Consider the following 25,189-nt stretch of genomic DNA (forward strand, 5'->3'; position numbering starts at 1 on the left):
CACCTGGGAGCCATGAACATCTGTACAAAAGTTTGTGCCAGTCCATCCAGTACATGGTGAAAACTTTGACCTGCTGGTGGCGCTAGAGGAGAAGTCAGGGGTTCACCCAAGTCTTTAGGGCACCGTGGGTATCTGTACCAAACTTCATCCATCTGATTGTTGTTGAGGTATTTCAGACCAAAGTGGTGCACCGACTGAAATTTCCATTCATAGAGTCACGCCGCTAGCATGGCTACTAAAAGAGCTTCATTCTAAGGTATGCATTTTTATAAGTATAACCTATTCGACTTTTTATAAAAAACATTCTTTGTCTTAATGCCTCTCAACAACCAGAAGAAAACATCACGATATTGGTCTGAGCTTCTTATTGCTGCTCATTCAGTTTGCTTGTTGTTTGCCCTCATCGAGCAGGTAGTCACATATAATCCTACAAATTCCATTTAATAAAACTTCTGTTTGGCCCCTTCTCCCTGCTATTGTTTAATTCTTTGAAAGATAGAAGCATCTTCAGCTTTTTCAAGGAAAGTGTATTTCAAGGCCAACTCAGGGGAGACAAGCAGATTGTAAAGTATTTATTTATACAAAAAAATCCCCAAAATGCTAAGAAAATTGCATGATAAATAGTTTGAATAGTTTGAAGCATTCTGTAACTGAAACAGTGCCGTTAGTCAGTGGTGATTGGACGCACTCACACGGAGCACAATGAGCCCACCGATAGCACTAAATTCCAAAACAAAATCTGACCAAGTGGAGACAAGTAACAGAAAACACACTCAATGGCATGTCTGTCTGTCACTGCAACACACTCGACCCACAGCGGCAGCATCAGGATGTTTACCACAGAAACACGCAGCAGGCGTCGTTTTAAAAATGCTTCCGATTGGAAAATTAATCAGTACAGTCTACAGTGTCGGAGCGACAGTCTTGAACAATACAAACAGTCAAACAAGAAACAGAAACAGCAATTAGGACATAATGTGGACAGAACCGAATATCTTACAGCATATTGTTTTTCTAACTAAAATGTGACATGAAGTGAGACAAATTACAAATTAATTGTGGATATGGCAGGAGTGACTGATGTTTAATCCAAGCTTGCTGCAGGCAGCTGAGGTTCTTTCCCTCACCTGTCAATCAGCCAATGGAAGGGAGTCCAAAACTTCAAACACATGGATGTGAAGGTTCAGTTTTTGAATCCACCCACTTTCACACTTTCCATTTATTTCTGCCTGGAGGAGGAACATGTTTCTATTTTCCGTTTCTGATCACGTCCCTTCATACAGGAGCAGTGAAAGAACTTTCTAATAAGGCACCCTTAATACAGAGTTTTTAATGGCTGTATTAATAGTTAATAAACCATTAACTAATGCCCGGAACCTTCTGCACTTAAATCTAAAATTACAAAATGAGCTCTCTTTGTGAATTCAAATCATTGCTGCAGAAACTGCACGCTCTCTCTTCTGGCTGCTGATGTTTTGAGGTATTTTGGAATCTTGATGGCGTTATTGTTTTGGATTGGTCTTGGTTATTTAGCGCCATTTAGGTTGATTTTAGGAAGAAATTGCATCACATTTCTGTTTAATTCTGATTTTGTGGCATATTGTTTGTGTGTCATCTTGTTTCTCTGTTACTCGTTAGTGCTGCCTGTCTTGGCCAGGACACTCTTGAAAAAGAGATTATTAATCTAAATGAGGCTTTCCTGGTTAAATAAAAAAGAATGCACATTTTGGGCTTCCAAGTTGTGAAAATCTCTATGGCTGGTGTTTATCCCCTCTCAGAAGGACACTTGATTTGTCTTTTTAGCTCTTTAACTCATCAGGAAGACTCATCCAATTAATCGTTTGACCTCTGACCTCCTGGGAAAGGGCTTCAGAGTATTTAGACCAAAATTAATCTATTAAAACAATTTATTTACAAATGCATACTTTTGTCTAGCCTATTGTAATTAATGAGTTATTGACATTTATATTTACAGATGACTTACTGACTTTCGCTGTTGGTTTATTAGAAAGTGAGAAGCTCTTGACTCTTTATCAATGATTTATTAACGTTTATAACTGCAGACTTAACGTTTAATGCCCTTTATTAATTATTAAAGGAATAGTTCAACATTTTGGGGAATACCTTTATTCGCTTTCTGATGGAGAGTTTGATGAGAGGATCTTTGTACTAAGCTAAGCTACCTGGCTGCTGGCTGTAGCCTTGTATTTAACAGACAGACTTGAGAGTGGTTTTGATCTTCTCATCTAACTCTCTGTTAGAAGGCAAATAAGCACAAATAAGTATTCCCTAAAATGTCGAACTATTCCTTTAATGACTTGACCCTATCAGTGACTCAACAGACAGAAAGATTTTTCACAACCTGGCAACCCAAAGGTTTTTCTAATTAATGTCTTATAACTAATCTATAAAGCATTAGGAAACTATTTTTTAACAATTAAAAAAAGAATGAATTACAGTTTATAAACTGTTTAGAAAGAGTGACTTTTCAGGAAGTGGTACCAAGAACTGTCAACTGAATTTGCAATTTAAGGGGCACTCTTGGATTAATTTGCAGATTCATGAGGCTTCTTGGGGTCTCTCCGGGAAATTACACTATATAGGTGAATAATTTGGGTGAAACTTAGAAGTACACATGAATCTCTGGCCAGCTCTACTGCATGCCACACCCAAACAGTCAAATAATTATACATATGAGTGATAATGTTCAACTCACCAGTGGAATTCCTGCTCACGGTTAGGACACACATGAAAAAACAGCCTAGAAATAACAATGTACGGGTATATTTCTCTCTAAAAAAAGATTTTCATTCAAAAGGTATGCATTTTTTCTTATAAATATATCGATTTCATCCAAACCTATTCGACTTTTTATAAAAATCATTCTTTGGGTTGATCCTTCCCAACAACCAGCTGAGATGACAAGAAGACACCTGCATAGGTTTGCACAGTTGCATTAGACATGAGTACAAACACAGACAGACATGAGACATCACTGTGCCACACTGTCATTAATGCTCGGAGATTTCAGGTCAACACGTGCTGTATCACCAATGGAGTCACAGATATGTCACATAAAACGGAAGCCCGGCAGCTAAGAAATTAAAGTGCCCATGAAGTATTGAAGCAATGAGAATGGAGGTAGACCTTTTCTATTAGTGTTGAACCAAAGCAGCTCAGATGTTGACCACTGCAGAGGAAGTTTAGTGGAGTTTCTGTACACCGACATGCTTTTTAATGATAGGAAATTCAACAGGTTATAGTTGAGCTGGATGGATTGACCTGGAGAGTTGATGAGCAATCTACGTAGTTCTTCCTCCTTCCCAAGCTGATGTAAACATTTTGAAAATTTGGTCAACTAGGAAGATGATTGACATCATGAGGACAATGCTGGACAGCGCCTTTTTCTTTGAAAAATTTAAAATGTTTTAAATATTAAATATAACGTGAACTGTGGACATATCATACCACCTGGACAAATGATATCGCTAACTTCAATCACCCAAAGGTTTATTCAGATGTCGGAGATGAACATGAAGGCCTCATAGAGTTCACCACAGACGTGACATAGGCCCACTCAATTTAAGGATCCTCTTGTCCTGCTCGAGCTGATTCTGTTTTACTTCAGTTTGGTACATAAAACCTAACCATGGTGATATGTGTCATTACTTTTAGGGGCAAACAGGAGTAAAATTTTAAAGGGGAATTTGACTGATTTTGCTCATGAAATTTAGCAGTCATGGGAGAACCTCTCAGCCTGTAAGACCAGTTGTTTAATGTCTTGTGTGGCTCTGGAGGAGCTTTGTAAATTATGTCAACTTGGGCTTGGAAACTACATATGTATATCAAAAAAACCTGTGTTACAAAGTGGGATTGTGGAAGGTTAAAGACGTAGACTTTACTAGGCAAGAAGAGTCTAATGAAAATAGTATTGGTTGCATTATGGGAAATGTAGGATCCAGTGTTTTTGGAACTTGATTTGGGAACTAAAAGTCAGGATATCTCGGCATCTGCTGCTTTGAATTTGAATATGCATTTTTTTCAAGCTGCACTGATTTTTTTTGCTAATGGAAATAGCTGGAAACAAAGCATAGGCATATTATCACCTTTTAAAGTTGTTTAGCAAATGTTAGAAAACAACTGTTTACACATCCAGCAGGCATGGTGCAACATTAGCAATCATTTAAATCATATCAAGGCCAATATTCAGTCTTCTTTTAGCTCTGTTTTGGTCTCTATCCAACTCCCGCGGGAAATAGCTGGCTCTTTAGCGGCTAAATGCTTCACTCAGCTAGATGCTAACTTTGTCTGCCGTTTGTTGCTGAGCAGGTACAGTTTATCAGACAGCTGCTTGCTGCTGAAAACAGGGTTGAAGAGAGCAGTGAGACTGAATCAAAACAGGAAAGGTGCGGGCCGTAAAAACCAAAACAATGAGCTAAAAAAGGCTAAAACGCTCAATTGAGCTGAGTGATAATTCTCTGTGAGTTTGACCCCTTTCACATTACACCTAATTATTTGATCCATTGTTTGTATACAAATATTACATATATTGATTAGTGCAGCTTTAATGCATCTATTGCGAGTCCCCAAACTTTATGACAATGCTATGCTAAATCACTGGAGTACCCCTTTAAAGGTTTTCTTTCTTTCACTTTGATTGGAAGTTTGGGCCTGGGGCATTAAAACATGGTAAATCCTCATTGTAAAATTAAAAACCTGCACGGCTGTCAATATGAAAATAAGCATTCTTATTTATCATTTGTTTTGTCAGATGTACAGCACACCACGGGCCTGATACATCAAGCTGCCTCATGTTGTGAACATCCCCTGAACAAATGAATAAACCTGAGAGATCAGATATGGGCTGGCTGCAGCATCAATGCTCTCTACCCGGAGGACGCTCATCATCCTGCTATGTCTCATCATATTCTGATGTACAACTCTGTCCTGCTATCCTCATCTTTTCCCACAATCCTGCAGTGTCCCATACAACCAGTCTTTCCCCAGACTCCCTGGCCTGATAACTGGGATGCATACAGTAACAGTTTGTATATAGTGTTCCCTCTACAATGTTGGCAGTGGGCTAGTAGAGATGGTCGTAGGCACTACAAGGAAACCTTCCTCTTTGGAGGTAAACTTTGTGACCCTGTTCATGTTCTGTATGACCGATAACTTTCTATGAGAGGGGCTGAAGCCAAAGCCTCTGGGGAAGTCCTATTCTTATATTTCTATCTCTCATTGTCAGCAGTCACCAATTAGTCAGCGAGGAGAAGTGTAATGGGACAGATAAAGTGCAAAATGACCCCCCCAAACCTCAGTGTGTGCGACTGCCCGTCTTTGGCTGTGTTGTTACCCCTGTACTGTGATGTCACCCCCTCCTTCTCCCTCGCCTCGTCTGTCTGTCTGTCTGCTGTGCTCAGGGCCAGTCCAATGGGGCTCAGCTCTTTTTGAAAAAAGAGAAAAGTCTCTTGTCCCGGTCAGAGATGCGGTGAGCTCGTCTGGAGGACTGACCACTGTGGGCTCTCGACGACCCCGAAAGGGAGGAAGGGGCCGAGCGCCACTCGTCCTGGTACTTGTCCATCAACTGCTGGTCAATCACTCTGTGCATATCATCCTAAAGCCGAGGACAAAGAAGCGAATGAGAGAAAGACAGGAGAGAAATGTCACACAGAGTGGGCATATGGTGGAATGTTACCGGAAGTTCTGGGGAGATCGGACTCATTGATCAAGTTACCTGTTAGGTTATTGATTACAGATGCACCACAGTCACCTTTCATCCCTGGTCGATCGTTTGTTTTTTACTTAATATCTCTCAAAAAATGCAGCCCCGTCTGGCAGTTAAACATGTGATTGACACAGAATATGATCATGGCCAGATTAACCTACTAGGGGCCCCCTGCGCAAAAATTAACCTCTGTTCCACACTCTGCTCTCTGTACAATGTATGCAGTTTTTCTATAATGTAATACTACCTGGCCTCAGATTTCCAGTGTGGTCATTTGATTCAAAACCTTTATTTAGGAATATGTGCAAAAGAAGCACAAGATCTAAAAATGGGATTTTGATATGTCCGTATGATGTCACTTCATACTGTGCTTTAGTGGTAAATGGACTGCATTTACAGTATATAGCGCTGTTTTACCAAAGCTCTTCACAATTTGCCTCTCATTCACCCATTCAAACACACACTCGCAGACCGATGGCAGCGAGCTACTACGCAAGGTGCTGGCCTGACCATTGGAGCAATTTGGGGTTCAGTGTTTTGCTCAAGGACACTTCGACACAAGCACAAGCCAGCTTTAGAGTCCCTGGAGTTCTGGGGCCTGCGTCAGTTGCATGCTTTGCGCGGTTGGTAATCCAGCCTTGAATATTATGAAGAATCATGTACTGTTCTGAATCAACAGGGGCTGCATTCCATAAGAGGAGACCGCAGTGGGGGATTAGCATTTCAGCCAAATCTCTTTCAAAGAAAATGGCTACTAGCTGCTCAAAAAGTCCCTGTAGGTTTCCAGATGACTTCATATTCTAAATCAGTGATTCCCAAACTTTTCAGCCTGTGACCTCTTGAAATTAAGCAATAACTATTTGTAGCATATGTCTACATGTTGTGAGGAGTTAGCCAAAGAGTAAATTTCCTCATCGACTAATTTAATTGAATAGCTTTTAGAGGCTTGAGGTGGTCAAATTATTCAGTAATTCACAAGAAAATGCAAATATTAGTGCAAAGTGTGAAAAAAACAAACATGGGAGGAGCCACTGTTCTAAACTGCACCAAATACTTCATTTAATCAATGGATGTAAAAAAGTTGCCAGGTTTGTTGTTAGTTCTTGAGAGATAAAGCCACCAGGGGGCTCTGACAAGCTGCTAAATCACGTTTAACAATAACATTAACGCAACAATTATGGGAAAACTAGTACTTAGTATGTGAACAAGTACTTTTTATTAGTAAAAAGTTAGTCTTTCTACTTTGGATGTCACATAATATCACTCAACATACAGTAGCATAAATATAACCGTGCACTACCCAGCATTATAATCTATTTGGGATGCAGGGGTGATTTTGGTAAATGTGTTTGCATCTCTCAACAAGGTAAGCTGACCAGTGGGCCAATCTCCTAAGAACATTCCTATAGGGGATACAGGTGTATAGAGAGAGTAGACAGAGGCAGGTGGAGAGAGAGGGTGGTGGGTTTGGATGGTTCTCTGTGGTGGTTAATGGTTTCAGAGAGAAAGGGAGCTGGGATGGGTGTTTCTCCTGAGTCAGTTAACCGTGGCATGGAATGGCTCAGCATGGCGTAGTCGGGTTAGTGCAGGATGAAACAGCGAGATGGCGCAGCTCGGGCTCACCTCTAAGGCAGGAGGGGGGGTACCACAGGGGAGAAAGGGTGGTACGGAAGCTGAGAAAGGCCACTAGATCAGAAACCACAAGAGCCAAACAGTAAAGAGCCCTGAGGAGGCAAACTGTGGGCAGGGAGAAGAGAGAGGAAAGAGCTGCTAGTTACAGATGAGGGAGGGGAGGGAGGGAGCACACACACACACACACACACACACACACACACACACACACAAACAGACACACACACAGTGTCCTCATGCTACATATGTAATATGCTTCCTTACTGACACCCATTACAGACAAGCAACTGACATACACCCTCAGAAGTTAATTGAGTGGTTTAGTGTATGTGCACAGGTTAAAATAGACAAGTTAACAACAAGTTACAGGAAAGGGAAGGAAAATGGACAAACTGTTCTAGAAGTTAGTGTCATTACATTCTTATATACATTATGTAATAGTCTGCTTACTTCATCATTTAATTCATCTAAAGTTGGATGAAAGAAATTCATCCAGACACTACATTTACATTACAGCTTTATTTATGTAACATCATTAGGTATTCCAAAATACTACAAAAGGACTATTGGGCTTTTACTAATATTTCGCTTGTAACCTTTGACCCACCTGCCAAGCCTCCAGTTGCTGCGACAGGTTGAGCTTCTGTTGGATGGCGTCCAGGAGCTGGCTATTCAGAGACATGATGTCTATTTTACACTTGGCCAGCTCCATCTCCACCGCTTTCTTCCTGCAAGAGACACAGAGAGAGCAACTAGAGACATCCTGCTCGCATGAAGGCCCCATAGAAACTCTGCTTCAATGAATGTAGAATAACTCTTTAATAATAATAGTAATAATAATAGTTCAACATTTTGGTAAACATGCTTATTCAATTTCTTGAAGAGAGTTAGATGAGAAGATTGGTAAATATAAGGCTACAGCTTAGCTTAGCATAAAGACTGGCAGGGGAAAACAGCTAGCCTGCCTCTGTCCAGTGGTAACAGAATCCACCTACCAGCACCTCTAAAGCTCACTAATTAACACGTTATGGTTACAAGCTCATGGTGACAACAAGACTCCAGGAAGTCACTGCTCCCAGCCAAGAAATAGTCTGGCACATAGCCCCCGTAAAGCCACGACTTGTTGTTTTTTACAAATTTTTTGTAAGGATTTAACAAACAAGATATAACATGTTTTATAATTTATTTTTAACAGCTAACTCAGCAAGAAAACAAATACATGTATTTCCTAAAAAAATATCCTAGTCAAACTATACCTTTAAGCAAGAGCAGAGAATGACAATATCTATAATCTGTATCTATCTAACCCCTGTTTGGACAAAAAGGGCAGATTTAAAGGACAATTTTGGTTCATTAATGGGGGGGGGTCATTAATATCGTAGGTCTGGCCATCATTTCTATCAGTTATGATAACATTATGCTCAAGAAAGTAATTTCTGATAACTAGGAATACGGCAACATTCCTACAATGACGTCGTACATTGCACAGGAAACTGTGTGTGCACAAATGTTCAGCAAGTCGAACTGTAAACTGTGACAGTTTGGGTAAGTTTAAGGGTTGCAACCGTAATCCCAGATCTCAGCAATTCACTTGTTGAGTACAATGTTAATATTACTAGCAGGAATATTTGCCAAAACTATAAAATAAGACCCAAATTGTGATAAACTGGAATTATCCTTTAAACTTGACATTACATTGACAAAGAAAGTGTTAGCTGCCTGCGAAATTCATCATATTTGCATATGTGATGTGGTCCTACTTGGCTATGGCGTCGTCTCTGTCTCTGATAGCACTCTGGAGCTGCTCGCTGGGTTCTCGGATTTCAGCCATCGTCTTCATACGCTCGTTCTCCTCCCGGAGAGAGCTCATCTCTACAGAAAGCAGCGCCATCTGCAGGTCACATGGCAGAATGACACAGATGTGTGAGACGCAGGCCTTATAAATTCAAGATTGCACCCTGTCTCTAAATGTCAACATTATACAGAAGGGCGCTCATGTGTGAGGCTGATGTTTAGTTGACCCAGTTCCTCAGGAGAACACAATGACTCGTGTGTGTGTGTGTGTGTGTGTGTGTGTGTAGCTTAGTTTGTGTAAATCATGTACATTGGCATTTCAAACCCACGGGAGAGAGTGAGCTGTCCTGGCAGAAAGACGACAAGGTTGAAGCAATGTCCTATATTACAAACAACATCAAGTTCACATTGGCATACAAACTGGTGAGGACTACATCTGCATCACTAGGTCATCTAAACGTTATTCTTAGACACTCCTTAATGCAATGTGGAAAGACTGGGTGTCTGACACTTTTCTTTTCACATGCTTAACAGCAGAGCCTTGGTGTGAAGATTTCTGCCTTCTGCTCACGTTTTCACCTCTTTATGTATCACCTGATCTCTTATTGTATGTTTCACTGATGTGCACATCCATAGCATGTGTATGTGTGCGCACACGTGCAGTTATGTTACTGAAGCCAGTACCTGATTGTGCAGCTGTAGCACCTCCTCATCATTGCTGCGCGTTTTGTCCTGCTCAGCTTCGTACAGCTCTCTGACCTCCCTCAGCTCCTCTCCCAGCTTCCTCACCTGCTCCTCCAGAGCCTCCTCATCACTGCGCCGTGAGCCCTTTCAACACACAGCACACACCACTTCAAAACACTCACTGTACACATATGTGCTATTACCACCCACAGTTTATTATTGTAAAATAGGCCAGCAGAGGCTCCATCCCATGTAAGTATTATTAAAAGTATAATTAATTAAAATTTTATGTGTTTTGAAAAGTGTTGGCATAAAGCTTTCTGTTTTCACTTGGAAACAAAATCCCTTTTCTGTGACTAAATAGTAACATCAGAGCAGAGAGCAGGAGGATCTCAGGTCAGTTGTGTAAGGGGCTTACTGTGTTACTGTGTGTCAATTCATTTACAAAACAAGCTTAATTCCCCTGGTACTACTATATAATTTCCTGGTTCTTTCTTGAAAACTAAAATAAAAGAGTGGGTGCTTACTGTAGTGTCTAGGACTATTGTCTCTATTTCCTCTATAATAATACCAAATTACATAGTTCTTCCAGTGAAATTATTACAAAATTACTAAAGCCCTAAAATTAGGCATTACCTCACTTTTTATATAGAGACTATTTTGACAGTGCTGACTAGTTGCCAGTGTGTTGTCCATTACCGTGGACTCGTTACCATCCAGCAGATTCTGTGTTAGCCTCCGTAGCTCTAGCAGGCTGGTGTGGAGGCTCCCAGTAGGCACATCCTTGGCTGAGGACGTCTCCGAGGACTCGTCCATGGAAGAGTCAGTGGACAGCGCAGAGTCTGTGACGTCGTTTCCCCGGAGATGGGAGCAGAGAGAGCGAACTTCACAGTAGGCCTCCCATAGCTGAAGACGCAGCTAAACAGACAAGCAGGGGGGAAGAGTGTTTAGAAAAGCACAGCAAAGTATTTGACAGGCATTGTAGCGGTCTTCAAACACAATCCTACTATAACTACCTGCTCTCTCTCCTGCTCCTGCTCCTCCTGCTCCATGCTCTGTTCTATCTCACACAGCAGACTGGACGGGTGCGGGGTGAGGCTTTGGAGGCTGTGCTCCTCCGTCAACTCCTCCAGTCGAGCAGTCAGCTGCCTGTGAGACACCTGAACCTCCTGGAGCTCCAGCTGGCTCTGCCGTAACTGGACAGAACAGAGGAAGCAAAACTGTAGCTTAACAGTGCAAAGTATACATTAAGCACCTGTAGAGATCTGACGGGTCAGTTGACTACTTCAAGGACAAATTGCGGTGTGTATACACAAAAACAGCTATGTAGAAGGTAATTTACTCATATTATCTACAGAGGTTGTAGCTATTCCTCAGAAATTTGAGATCTAACAGTCCTGCTGCATTCATGTGTCTGTACCTGTAGGTCCTTCTCGTGACACTGCCTCTCAAACACCAGCGTTCTTTCTCTGAGGTCGTCCACTGTATTCTGCAGGAGCTCATTCTCCTCCAGCATAGCGTGCACCCGACGTTCCAGCTCCATCTTCCTCTCCGACAGCATCTTAATCTAATATGTCAAACAGCACCAGTTAGTTACCGCGCTGTGGGAAATAGGCATTCATTGGAGAAACTGAGCATTGTTTAGATTTCCTGGTCAATAATGAACATATGGGCAGCTATGGACCTGATTAAAGGCTAAATTTTGTTGTTTTCCTGACTCTAACACAAGCTGGGCTCTTACACAAGATTAAAAAGAACTCCCACTGGTCTTAAGAATGTGTGTTGCCTAGCACGGGCGTAGGCGTCAGTTGCCACCCTCGTCTTCAGGAATGTCTTGATGATATGTTAGCGTCTTCACAAAGCTTGATATCAGCTTACTCCTTACCATACGTGTGTAACGGCCTTCTACTGAAGGCAAGCATTGCAGCAACACCACATATTCCTTTTTGCTGTCCCTTGTAGCTGCTTGAGCAGCTTTCCCCTTTAAACAAACATCAGTTCTTGTTCATTTTTATCCCTCCTGCTTTTGACCTACATCTGGTAACCTACTTCAGTTACCAGCTTACATGTGGATCCGTTGTTTTCACTACCATATGAGCATCCACATAGCCAGGTTCTGGATATTTTTGGGCTGCTATAGTCTCTGTCTTTACACAAATAGGGCAAAAAGCCCTTAGTCATCACCACAGGTCATATAAAGGCAAAGCGTTAGAAAAGTGGGAGCACCCAGACATTGCAGTATCTCAGCTAAATATAGAGCGGTAGCCTTTTCTCCCAATTATAGCGCAGGATCTGCAGTGTGGGTGTTTTCTGCCTGGCTTTGAAGAGAAGCTACGAGGAAATCTGAATTGTTGTTATGCTCTAACAGTACCTTTGTTCATGACATATCTGGCTGATATACATGGCACAACTGACATCACAACACATCTCATGCTCCGATAACCAAGCATGTTTTTCATGCTTGGTTATCGGAGGAAACAGGGATTGCCATAAGGTTGTGGAAATGTCGAATAGGGATTTTTTAATTTCTAAATATATAAATAAATAATTGTTTGGCCTCTATTCCCTTTAACTTTAGGTGACAACATAAGAGCTGAGTTTCTTTAACAGTACAAGACATTAAATGTAAAATGCAACAGTATTACAGTTATATAAGGACAAAAGAGTCAGTATTTCATTCAGCATGAGATAATCAATAATCTACACTATGAAATTATGGCACTTTGCCCTATCATCAACTCATTTAATTGCAAATTCAAAGTAAAAAATTGTGCAATCCTTGTTTCTATTATTTTACAAGGCGTTACATGCAGCATGCAGTCTGGCCGACAGACAGCGTTCGGTAACCACTCACTTCTAGCCCTTGCTGCTCCAACCAAGAGGGAAGGAGGGTCAAGGAAGGAGGAACGGGTGAGGAGGGAGATAAAGATTACAGAAAGAGAGGAAAAGATAAAGTTTGAGAGAAATCCCACATCTGCCCTGACAGAATAAACACTTCCTAGAAATGCTATTAGTATGGTAGGTGAAAGGTGAACACTATCCTCCTCTGAAAAATAGGACATTTGGTGAATGCAGTGTTTCCCTTTAGTGGGATTTTATTCCACTTATTTTCACCAGAAACTCCAAATTCAAAGCGACACTATGTAACTTTTGCAGAAGAGCAGCTATTGTGACCACAAGTGGTAATTGCATGATAATGGGACATTGAATGTTCCTTTATTTCCTAAAATTCTTTTGGATCAACTGATTTAAAGACATCATCATTAGGCGTCCTGACTGAGAGTGAGTGGAATGGGATGTCTCCTAATGAGGTATGGTGTGTTTACATTGAAATTATTATCTGTAAGATACTAAAACATAATATTGTATGGAAGAGTCATAAATAAGCTAACTGCCTTGGTAAAGTCAGCTACACAGCAATAGCTATCTCAAGTTTGCTAACGTTAGCTAACATTCCCCACCATTAGCTACTGGTCATACCACAACAAGTAAGACTGTAGCAGCAACACTCCTGAGTGTATTGAATTGAACAAGGGTGCGTTTTATTGTTACTGAATTTAACTGTTTATTTGTATGAGGAAGAATATGTTATTTCTTCTTTCAAGAGTTACATAGTCTCGTTTTAACTTCTCTTGGGATCTGTTGTCACCTTAGGTACTCAGGCTTCTCGCTGAGGACCGAGAACTGCAAACAGGTGACATTATTTTTGTAAATCAAAAGTACCTAGCTCTACTTTAGCTTTTGGTGGGTCTGTGTGCACTCTAAAAAGTACAATTCAGTCAACTGTACTTGGTATAAAGTGATGTATGATGGCAAAATGGTACTGATAGCAGCTCACCTCAGCCTGTAGAGTCTCTAGTCGTGTCATGTGCTGGCTTGTAGACATACTCTTCTCCCTGAAGTCGTCCCGTAATGAATGGACCTGAGTGGACAGCTGCCTCTCCACCTCTGCAGCCTGGATGGAGAGAGACAGACAGACAGGACAGAGAGAAAAATAGTGAGTCCACATTGCCTCCACCAATTTAGCACTGCATTCCTATAACACTGTCAGACTCACGATTTAGATTAAACAAAAGTGTTTAAAAACAACAAAATGCTAGTAGCGGCTAATGTAGTCTTGAGCCACGGACCTCAAGCAGAGATGAGGAGCGGGCTACAGAGGTCTGGTAAGCTCACTTCTTTCCAACTCCACACCCCCAGATTTTGATCTTCTTCAAACTTGTAGTCTTCAGCCCCAACTGACACCGACTCAAGTGACTGTCACTGGAGTCAATTTATCAGACTGCAGACACGCAGCTCCCTCTTGAGACACTAAAGGCTTTATACAACTTTTTTCACATATTCAATAGAAGAGATAGATTCAAACAGACTTTTATGTGTAAAATTCTCCTTTAATTATTGTTCATGGTAATGTTGCCATGACCAACAACACATTGTTAAAGGGTTACACTGACTCCTCTGTTAACATAAAAAGATTGCACAGCAATCTGCTGTGTTCCCTTACTAAGATGAGGTGACTCATTGGAGTCTGACAGCAAGTGTAAGCACACACACACACACACACACACACACACACACACATAGACATGCATAAACACACTGATATTATGTACTATATTTATGACTATATACTCAGTGTTACTGACATAGTGTTACTTGTAAATCAGCCCTCCCAGTCTGTTCCTGTAAATGGTGCATTTTATAGCTGTTCCTCCGAAAGCCCAATTTTACCCAAAATGTCAGGGCCCTTTTTAAAAGCCTCAAATAGTTCACTGCTCAGTAGTATCTGTGCAGTCCGGCCCAGCAGCAGGCTGGTCAGTTGAGCTTATTGGAGAGATGGGATCAGGCCACGCAGAGCCTGGCTGAGCTTCTTAGCATAGAGCTGCACTCAGGAAGCTACCGTTCACTTTATCATCACTGCCATGGCAACAGCAAAATCCTAAAAACCACTCACTTTTTATAGCTCACTGAGGAGACTAAACATATACTTAATATGTCAAAAACACTGTAAGAAATTAAGTAACTGATCTGCACACTGGACACAAATTCCATTTTTATTACTGTGGCAAGCAGTCCTCAACTCTGAGGGAATCAGCTCACCTGTTTGAGTTCAAATTATCATGATTTTTCCAGTTTCTCTTTCAGTCACTTGGTGCTGACTGAAAATTGAGATGATTTATATCAATCTGAAGTACAGCCTGTAGGTGGCACAACACACTGCTGCAGCTTCTCAAGAAGCTCATAGAGAGATGTGAGGAGGCTCAACAGCTGGTCGTGTGGATTCATTAGCTTACTTCAGTTCACGTCTGTCCTTAGGTAACACTGGTTGTAGTATGTGTTCTGCTGGGAGTCTCTGGAAAGGACGAGCTGCCAGAATGGCTCTGCTTCAGCTTTATCGTTCCAGGGCTCCACTCTGAACAGTAACTAATAATGTAGCACTCTGGAAGCACTGTGACTGATATGTTGTAAACCTGTGTGATTTTCATAGCAGAACTGTGGTCAAACTGGAAATAAGGAATGTCAATAGACCTATGCATGCCAAAGGTTCAAAATACATAAAATGTTTCTTATACAATGGTAGAAGTTATCATATATCTGCAAATTTTAAATTTACAATAAATGAATGAATCACCCACCTCCCAGTGCAATGTTATTCCAGAAATGACACACACGTTATGCATTCCAAAGGTACACAGCCCTAAAACCATAATATATGGCAATAACATAATTACAAAATTACTTATTTTATCAAAATTACCAAAATGTTGGTTGTTAATTTATTTCACAATGAAAAATTTTATCTCTTCCCTGTATACCTATTAGACCTGAATTAAATAATGACTGCAAAGTAACTATTCTAATATGGAATATATGCAACTCTGTGTACACCCGGTACTCAAATCAGGTTAAACAAAAGCTAAGAGAAAGGTATCACTGCTCTATGTATCATACTCAAAGATGGGAAATGTATGAGCTTTCAGGACTTACAGGTGACACATGGTCTGGGAAATCAAGATTTCTACAATTCAACTATTTTATGAATGACATAAGGACCAACCTGCACACAGATATGAATCGTATAACTAAATTGGGTGAAAGCAGAGGAAGCTTAACCGTAAACATTAAAAATGAGAATCTGAGTTGAATATTGCAATTTTAGATGAAGAATGGTACAAGATGTGTGTAACACAATGTACCATAAAAGACATTGTGGGATATGCCATTCATGCCAAACAACTGTGCTATGACATACCAAGGGAATACTGAGAAGGTTTCACAAGAAATAGACAGATACTTGTTGGCAAAAATGTTGGTTCTAGCCAGCAAAAAAAATGGTAAAACAAGAAATTGGTATAAAGCTGATCCTCCAGGAAAAGAGCAGGCTTGATATTGTTCAGGAAATGTGCTTGATGAAAAAGTTGACCTATCTTTTATAGTTAAAGGAAATATTTTTGACAGAAATTGGGGAAAAGTGGACACAGTGACACAGGACGCTAAACATGCTACTTAACTGTTTGGGAAACAGATGTGAGGTCAGTGGAGGCCAGTGCAGCGGCAGGTCACAGTGGTAATGTGACATCTGAACACTGGCCCAACACACTGACAGATTGAGATCATGTCAAGTTGACCGCAGATTGCAGATAGTCACTTAATCTGCACATAAATTCCTCAGATCCCAGATCAAGCATTATCAGCACGACAGGACAAATAGGGGCAAATCAGACTGCTGCGCGGAATCCAGGGTAGCAAAGTAGGGCTCAGCAGAGAGACACGTTCCTTTACAGCCTCTTTACTCTGATATTTATGTGAGCAAATACTGTAAATTCACTTTCCAGAGGAGGGCTGAAACTTGAAAAGTAGAAAGCACTCCTGTTGATTCAGTTGCAGGCTGTCTGTGGCTTTGGAACATGATCTAGCAGATATGACTGCAGGTGCATCACCGGTCTTTGGTGGCACAACCTAGCATCAAACTATCTGCATCCTTATGCCATTCTGTAGAGCACATTCCCATGGTAACAATACATGGAGTTTCAATTTGCATGTCGGTCTGGTTGTTATAGCAACCAGGGAGAAGTGGGATTGGTGGAGCTGCGACTTGTGGTCTCAATGCTTCTGGTATTTTCCTTAGTCACTTTCACAGAGTGCTGCCTTGTCTAGACTTATGGAGGATGGGTAAACCTACGTTCAAACGGTTGCATAACAAATACTCAGAGTGACAATACATGCCAATCAGAGAGCTGATCCTGAGAGCAACAGCTACCTTGGGCTGATGGGAGGCAGACGTTATGTGCTCCAGTGACTGGATGTGATCGAAGCTAATAGCTGGACAGATGCCCAGGGACCGTGTTCAACACTGGCTAGAGGTTGTAAGGGGAAGTGAAACTGAATTCTGTGCAGAGTGTGATGTGGATACACTGTACTGATGAGACACAGACATAACATAGGATGCCAGAGTTCTGCTTTTCTCATTCAAAACACTTCACATTACACCTTGCTTGTTAAATAGTTGTAAATAACAAGTCAAAAAATGGAATTACTCTTCCTCTATAGCCTCAAATAAACAACTTTGATGAGTCACCGGAGGCTGCTGTCAATGTTTAATTAAGTAAATTCTAGAGGTTGAGGGAAGTAGAATTGACTATGGCCATAAAACATGCAGACACTTATGCTGGAGTCAGTGCATCCCTGGGCTTCTCTGAGCATGTGTGGTAATGTGTGGTAATTAGAGAAAGGTCCCCCTCCTGCTTGTTCACTCTGATCAGTTTAAACCTGAGGCGACTGGCTGTTTTCACATTCAAGACCCATACAGACCAGCACACACCTCCTAGGCTCTACTCCTGGATCAGTGGGAACCTATTTTCTCTGGATGTATTGAATATAATGTATAGTTTTATCGCCCAGTATTGAAAAATTCACGCACACATGCACACACCCACACCCAAAGAGGAATAGCAACAGGGGGTATTTGTGTCACCCCAGGATAAGATGTGACGACAAAATTTCTAGATCTTCTTTGCCCAAATATCTAAGTTACCTGCTGTTATTAATTAAGTAGAGTATGGACTGGAGTTGTTTTGGTTCCTGACTGAATGCATATGGCAAGGCTATTAGCACGGATTATAGCCTAATCCCCCCAGCGCTGTTATCTTATCTTAATGACTTACATCACTTCCTATGGAGTGCCCTTCCTTCTCAAGGTCATCCCACTGCAGGCAATTGAAGGCTCTGTTAAGAACTGATTCCTGAGTTGTTAGGAGGGTGATACACTGTTTTGTTAATCTAATCTTTGGCTACAAGGTTTGCTTTAGAAATCACAAAAAATTACTTATTTATCAATAAATAAATACATACACACATACATAAATGCTGAAATAAACTTAGAAATAAATTAATAAGTGGCTGATTTTTAAAATTCAGATAAATAAATAAAATCTGAGATTAACACATAAATAATTAGATGCAAATCTAATCCATTTCTATAAATCTACATTTTTTTATTTCTGTTTTTATATATTTATGCTTCTATTCATTTCTGATGATTTATTAATTAAAATATTTATCTATTTGTTTGTTCACTGATGAATAAGTACGTCATTATTCGTCCTCCATAGTCATGATGAGCACAATATTCTTACTGTGGTGTAGTAATGGCAGCCACAAGCTGGTTTATCTGCTCCTCCTGTTTGTGTGTTATTGTAAACCCAGCGGCTGTGGATGTGGTTGTTCTGTCAATTAGGAGCCTGGTCCTCAATCGATGTGTCTATTGTCCAGCCACCACTCTCTGAAATGTGATTTCCAGCAGGCACATGCATGTGCTATGCCATAGTTTTGGACAGGGCTTACAGGAGGCCACATACGGACCGATTTAGCTCATAACAAGACTGTTCCGGTTAAAGAGTTAACTATTATGAGAAACAGGGAGGGCAGATGAAAATAGCAGGCCTCCAGTGGCATCACTACGGCAGGGTTTCCGCATGGGAGTGTTACATTCCCTCCATTTACTCAGAGCTGTAAACAGTTAACATTACTTAGCCACAGCCCATTGCTAAGTAATGAGCACAGACAGATAGAGATAATTGAATTGAATTGAGAAAGAGAGAGAGAGAAAGAGAAGAAAGTAAGACAGACAGAGAGAAAGAAGGATAAAATGAGAGAGAAAGCGAGCACTGTGGCTGACCTCATTTATTCTATTACCCAGCAGGTCTCCCTCTGTCTGCCCAATTCACTGAATCATGAGATCTGGATCAATACATTCAATTAGGTCTCATAAATTTCACTGAGTCACAAGGTCCACAAAATATGCTCTCACCAAAACACAATATAGACCACTTTCAGGGAATATCCTTATAGATTCCCACACCCAGGTTTCAATTCAATTAAATGCAGTTTAATTATGCTAAGTGCCTGCTCTTGCTTAGATCCATAGCGATTGACCAGTCCAGAACAGTCCTTGATTGCAATGTGATGATGGTGTTGGGGCAAGATGGGGCAGGAGGCTGATTTAATCTGACCAAGACGAGTAGGAGAGCTGCTCTGCACAGCAGCGAGATGGGGGTTAAAATCCACCGCACAGAGCCTACTCCTCCCTGAGCAGCGTGTGCCTGACAGCAGATCATATCTTCTCCCAGGAAGGGAAACAACACACACAACACACAAGTGTGAGCGTCGCCATAGTCAGCCTTGCTGACGGTGTTATCAGCGCACCTGCACAGGCTTGTCAACCCTTGTATACACAGCTCTGAGGCAGCCTGAAATATAGCCTTGGCACCCACTGCCAACCTACCTAGCAGCTGACAACACTCTGATGCCTCTGTTTATGGCCCTTAAGTTGTTATAACGGTCTTACAGGTGTTTGTATCGTATATCCCTCTGACAGGCAAGGCAGCATGACATAGTCCTGCTCTTGGAAAGCAAGCTCATTGCTGTAACATATCAGTTGTAAAGTGTGTTTCAGTGATATGTATCTTTTCAGTTTTGATAAATATAACATAATATATAGCGACAAAGCATGTTATTTCTCCTAGTGTGGAAATAAAGCCACCATTGAAGGCACAGGACGTGGACAAATGAACAAGAAAACAATGGCTATAATCCAGGCTAATCCCACAATAACACACTATAGTCTCAAAGAGTACAAAATAGTTAAACGACACCTCTCTTTCTTACATGGTAAGAAAGAGAAAAAAAGCTTCACAAAGATAATTCATTGCAGAGCTCTTGTATTGTTACACCTAAGGGACCTCTCTGTATGGATAAAGTGTCCTTGTTTTGGTGTAGATGGAGCAGACTGAGGTGTTGCAGGTGAGGCACTGAGCTCCTTAGCAGAGATTAATCAGCTGTAGCTACAAACATTAGCGCTCTCATCTCCATCAATCTGCATCTACTGGCAATCTCAGTTTTTTCTGACTTTTGTACAGTACATCAGATCAACAAGGATATACCCTCTAGTCCTCATGCCAGCCCTGAGTGCTGCCATATGTATGTATGTATTTATCTATCTGTCTGTCTGTCCATCAATCAATCTGTCTATCTGAATGTCTCATATGGGACCTTTTCTACTCTGCCTGTCATAATAACTGCACTCACATTACCTGTCAATATGCAGAGTGCTATTGCATAAGTGTGCAGTTCAATCATACTAAATTAGTAAACATAAGACCCGGAAGCTCCACTTTTATATTGATGAGTTAGCATAATTCAGGTGACGTTGGAGAGAGACAGGCTGAATGGAGGTAAATCCCCCCTGAGGGATGATGAATCCTCACTTGGCTGAGCATCTTATGTCATGTCAGCTAGGCAGACTTGAATTGGACTGAGTGGCCCTGAGGTCAGGCCAGGGAAAGCACATACTGTATACACACACGCGCGCACACACACACACACTCTCACCATAATAATATTCCATAAGAAATGTTTCTTGGTAGGGTGGAAGGGCATTTAAAGTGGCATTAGAGACTAATTAAATCTTCCATGCAGACTGGCCGATCTGATATATCTGAAGCACACGCATACACACAGACACACACATGGACACTGCTCCTCACCCTACTGAGTTGCTCCAGCAGTCTATGGTTCTGTTCAGAGAGCTCGCTGATGGCCTTGGTCTTGTCTCTGTCAGCCTCTCTCAGCTGGACCTGGTGGCGCTCCAGCTCACCCTGCAGCTGCTGGACGTCCGTCTCCAGCTCGGCCACACGGCCCTCCCACTCCCCCTCTCGACTTTCCAGTCGCCGACGCAACTCATGCTTCTCCTGCTCCAAGTGCTGCGTGTGGACGAGGGGAGAGAGGGTGATATGGTTAAACCTTCATTTGCTTGACTTTGATGTACAGTGTTGCCCTAATTTTACAGAACTTAAGTGCCAATGAAATCATTGAGGGTGTGACAAAGTCAGAGACTTCACACAGATGCTGATGCTTCAACAGACTGAGAAAGTTCTGCTGAATCCTTGGAAATATTTCACTGTACTGACGGTAAAAAACTTCAGGATGGCAACTTGATCCCCTCACTAATGTTACTGTACAACAATAAAGGCACAACAAGTTTTTTTTCAGGGGCTCAAATTGCCATTCCTAACTTTTTTACCTTCTATGCAAAAGTCAGAAACATATTTCCCTTGTGGTGCTGATGATGTCACTGTGCCATGACTATACATTTAACATTAACATAAAAACATATGAAGAAAGTTTGACTTTGCACTATACACCAGAAACTGAAGTTTTGTTACAAAACCAGACATAAAAACATGCAAAAGAGTGACAGTAACTGCAACTATGATAGCCTAAAATGAAGGCACAGGTTAAATCAGATGCAGCATATACAGTAATATAGTGAGATATATAAATATATATATGTATAGTGAAAGTCTCTCTAGCTCCTGGAGTGACAGTTCAACTAAAGGATGTTTTTTTCTGTTCTCTAGATGGCAACGAACAGTGGACAGATGCACTGCACCACCAGCGGCTGCCAAAGTTTGGATGGGGGTTGTTGTTATGGTCAAGTCCAAGGCTGAAGCAGCTGGCATCTGTGTGGCCACTATTTTCATCTCTGAGAATATGCCCGAGCAAAAGGAGGGATCATAGAGAACCAAAACAACATCACAAAACAACATCAAGCGCTGTTAGAATAGGATACCAGGAACTGCAACAACAAGACAAGAGTTTGATATTAAGAGGCAGCTTATTTCTCTGAGCTGTAACATGGGGATGAATATGGATCAAAGGGCTGAACAGATGTACAGTAGATACAGTAGGCCCTGGACAGCCACAGGATTAGTCTTTGTGGTTTTTCTCAGGCCACGTGTTGGCTTGTGTGAAGGATTTTGAAAACAACAAGAACAAAAGCTCGGCTGTAGGACATTCATTGTAAACATGAAATAACTCACAGACTGTGCTACACCTTTTTTTTTTTTTTTAGCTTGGGTGTTGGCCACTGTAATGACAGAGACAGTGTAGTTGACTTGATCTTTAGATCAGAATGACCAGCAAGTTTCACTTAGCTTAATGTAATTAGTTCCCAGCTTATAGCACGTTAGGTACAATTATATATGCTTCCATAAAAAAGGGAATCTCGCCCTCTTTCTTCGGCAGCTTGAATGTGGAGCTCTACTGGCAGCATTTGTTATGATCCTCTTCAGTTTGTTTACATTGCAAAGGCCCAAACTTGACTATAAGATTATGGCATTTTGAGGACAAAGCAGAAAAAGGTTCGGGTCAGCATTAAAACTTGACTAAATTATATCTTATTTTCTTAGTTTACCTCTAATCTCTCGTTGAGATCTTTGTGCATTTTCTCATATTGCTTGGTCAAGTCTTGGTTTCTCTCCAGCAGCGCTTTGCCGAGTTTAGCAGCTAAAACCAAGTCTTTTTCCTTTTGACGGAAGAGCGACAGCAAGTCTACGTTATGCCCCACCGCAGGCGTCTCTAGGTCCGACAGCTCCTCCTCGTCGTCCCGCTCCCCGGTAAGCATGGCCAGTTCTTCCTCCAAGGCCATGCCGAGGCCTCCGGAGCCGGCGTGCCGCAGCGGGTGACCCTGAAAGCCGCCGGGCTCCTGAGCGGCGGGACTGGCCCGGGGCTCCATGCAGTCGCTGTCCAGCTCCAGTGGTGCTGAAACCACGGCAGACGTCTGCAGGTCTAGGCAGAAAGCGGACATCGCCGCCCGGCGGCGGAGAAGCCAACAGATAAGCCGACTGATTTCACTCCGGATGAACCCACCCTGCTCTGACAGGGTTGGGCTGACCGGACCGGTTTGTAATCGACAATTCATCCATCATTCTCGCAATTCCGAGCTGGATCCAGTTAGATTGCAAACTGCTGTCTTCCCAGTTTCCTCACGTGCCTCTCTCCTCGTTAACCTACGAGCCGCGACTCTGGCTCTGATTGAATCCCAGCAAACACCGCCTCCTCTGCAGCTCACTGACTGGCTGTTTATTATTGGACACACAAAATGTTTTTATCCCGGTATAAACCGCCTCGATGAGCTGTGCGCAGCGGTCGGTCGGTCAGGGTCCATCCCGTCTCGGGGTCCTGAGTCCCCCATAATGATCGGCCTGTTACACCAGAGGCATTTGCCAGCCAAACAGATGAGCGCGATCCCGATGCTTTCTCAACCTCTTTCCCGTTTTGAATGCGCGTTCCCGCCACACCAGTGACGCCAGCTGCAACCTGTTACAAACGGCCAGCCCATTGGCTGAAAATGATAGCGCCATATTTTGGTGCTTCTCACACACATCTGTGAGATCCAGTAAATGAGCACGTGAAGAGATAACCTAAGACCAGACTGATGCACCAGGCAGCCATCGTCAGAAATGGTAAAGCAGGAAAAACCTGTGATGTTTTAAAAACCCCAAGAATTGATAAAACCTAAAATATATGTTGAATATAGTTTGCCTAATTTGATATATTACTATGATATTAAAGAATAACCTACTACTACTACCCCTGATACGATGTTACCCTAGCATTACCCATAAAAAGGTAATTTGACATTTGTTTTCCCTGTATGTAACAGTCAGTTAATTTTCCAGAAATAAAGGGTTTTTGATATCCCTGACAAATGACAACCTACTGTAGAACACAAAGTTATGTTTTAATGGTGGTTTTTACCGCACTTTTTTATGTCCAAAATGCAGCGCAAATGTCAATATTAACGTTACAGCCAGTAAGGTAATTTTCAGTAAATAATAATTGAATAGAAATGTTACTTTTTGGGAACGAGTAAAGTTAGGGTTATTACCTGTTATACCTCCTTTACCTGAAAAATGCATGCAACACGGGTGGTCACGTAAGCTAGCTCGTTCCTCAGTTAAACTGCTAGCTACAGGTAACTGCCATAGAGGTAACTGCAGTTAACGTTACCCATAGCTGCCATACTAACTACCTACCAAGGCGTAACTAATTTAATGCTAGCTGTTAAGCTAGCTGGCGTTAGTTGTCAAAAACTTACAAACTCAGCGTAATGTAACATTAATTATTATTGTCAGTCTAGCCCGAACAGCTCATTCGCTGAAAACTGTCTCCGACCATTCGGCAGTTTGTTATAGCTTTCAGTTAGCCCTAACTTTATGTAAAACAGCTACAGCGTCCTGCATTTATTTTATATTAATTGAAGCATACAATTGTGTGTGTTTCATGCTATTTTTGTCTTCTAAATACAGTAAATATCTCCAGTGGTAGGCTACTGAAATACAGTACCAGTACAAATCTACCAGTACAATTTCAAAGTAGCCAACTTGTACTTTAGTTGAGTAGTCCTATTTCCATTTTATGCTGACGTTTTACTCCACTATATTTAAATGACAGCTATAGTCACCAGTTACTTTGCAGATTAGGAATTTATGATGCATTGTTCTCGAAAATTGTCATAGGTTAAACTACCCGATATTATGTAAATTAATTAAAATTAGTTCCACCTTTACCAGCTTCAACATTAAAATACACTTAAAACCGGAGTCAAATTCCTTGTATATGTACACATACTCGGCCAATAAAGCGGATTCTGAATCTGTTCACAGAGTAATGCGTCAGAAATAATAATCCAATAATAATATAGTATATATAGCAATATAACACTGAAATAATGAGCAGTCTACATTTACTTTTGATACTTAAGTACAATTTGCGATAATACTTGTGTGCTTTTACTTAAGTAAAATATGAATGCAGGACATTTACTTTTTACATTGTGGTAACCTATTACTACTTTTAGGCTACATGTATATTCCATATACTCTACTGTGTATTCTTTTTGGATATCTGTGCATTTTGTTTTGTTTATATTTTTGCAGGTATGTTATGTATGTATTTTATGACAGAATCAAATTAGATTAATTCAAATGTGTAAAACTGCTAAACAAGTGT

At 41.3% G+C, this 25,189-nt stretch overlaps 1 protein-coding gene across 3 annotated transcripts; it reads right to left on the minus strand.

Annotated features, from left to right (window-relative positions):
* Positions 1 to 558: 558 nt before the first annotated feature.
* Positions 559 to 23,767, minus strand: bicdl1 (BICD family like cargo adaptor 1). 3 transcript variants are annotated; one of them, XR_006378176.1, is made up of 12 exons: positions 22,590 to 23,767; positions 20,881 to 21,096; positions 13,674 to 13,790; positions 12,690 to 12,701; positions 11,256 to 11,402; positions 10,852 to 11,031; positions 10,535 to 10,753; positions 9,836 to 9,979; positions 9,118 to 9,248; positions 7,965 to 8,085; positions 7,349 to 7,462; positions 5,479 to 5,614 (listed from the first exon to the last, which is right to left on the minus strand). XR_006378176.1 is itself a non-coding variant. In XM_044198119.1 (11 exons), exons 1-11 carry the CDS (start codon positions 23,094 to 23,096, stop codon positions 5,438 to 5,440), a joined length of 1,971 nt encoding a protein of 656 aa, XP_044054054.1. In that variant the 5' UTR covers positions 23,097 to 23,763; the 3' UTR covers positions 559 to 5,437. The 3 variants fall into 3 exon arrangements, 2 of the variants coding, with proteins under 2 accessions (XP_044054054.1, XP_044054055.1); XM_044198119.1 differs by lacking the exon at positions 7,349 to 7,462 and having other exon boundaries at positions 559 to 5,614; positions 22,590 to 23,763; XM_044198120.1 differs by lacking the exons at positions 7,349 to 7,462; positions 12,690 to 12,701 and having other exon boundaries at positions 559 to 5,614; positions 22,590 to 23,762.
* Between the last annotated feature and the right edge of the window lie 1,422 nt (positions 23,768 to 25,189).

This window comes from Siniperca chuatsi, linkage group LG5 (assembly GCF_020085105.1).
Source record: "Siniperca chuatsi isolate FFG_IHB_CAS linkage group LG5, ASM2008510v1, whole genome shotgun sequence".
Classification (NCBI taxonomy): domain Eukaryota; kingdom Metazoa; phylum Chordata; class Actinopteri; order Centrarchiformes; family Sinipercidae; genus Siniperca; species Siniperca chuatsi.

Bases quoted from the DNA above. Each gene is read 5' to 3' on its own strand.
- bicdl1 (XM_044198119.1), bottom strand. From the start codon at position 23,096: ATGAATTGTCGATTACAAACCGGTCCGGTCAGCCCAACCCTGTCAGAG. The intron at 9,980-10,534 runs GTAATGGACAAC...GTGTGTTGAAAG, and splicing joins TGGATGGTAACGAGTCCACG to GGCTCACGGCGCAGTGATGA. The intron at 9,249-9,835 runs GTACTGGCTTCA...TGTGACCTGCAG, and splicing joins TGCTACAGCTGCACAATCAG to ATGGCGCTGCTTTCTGTAGA.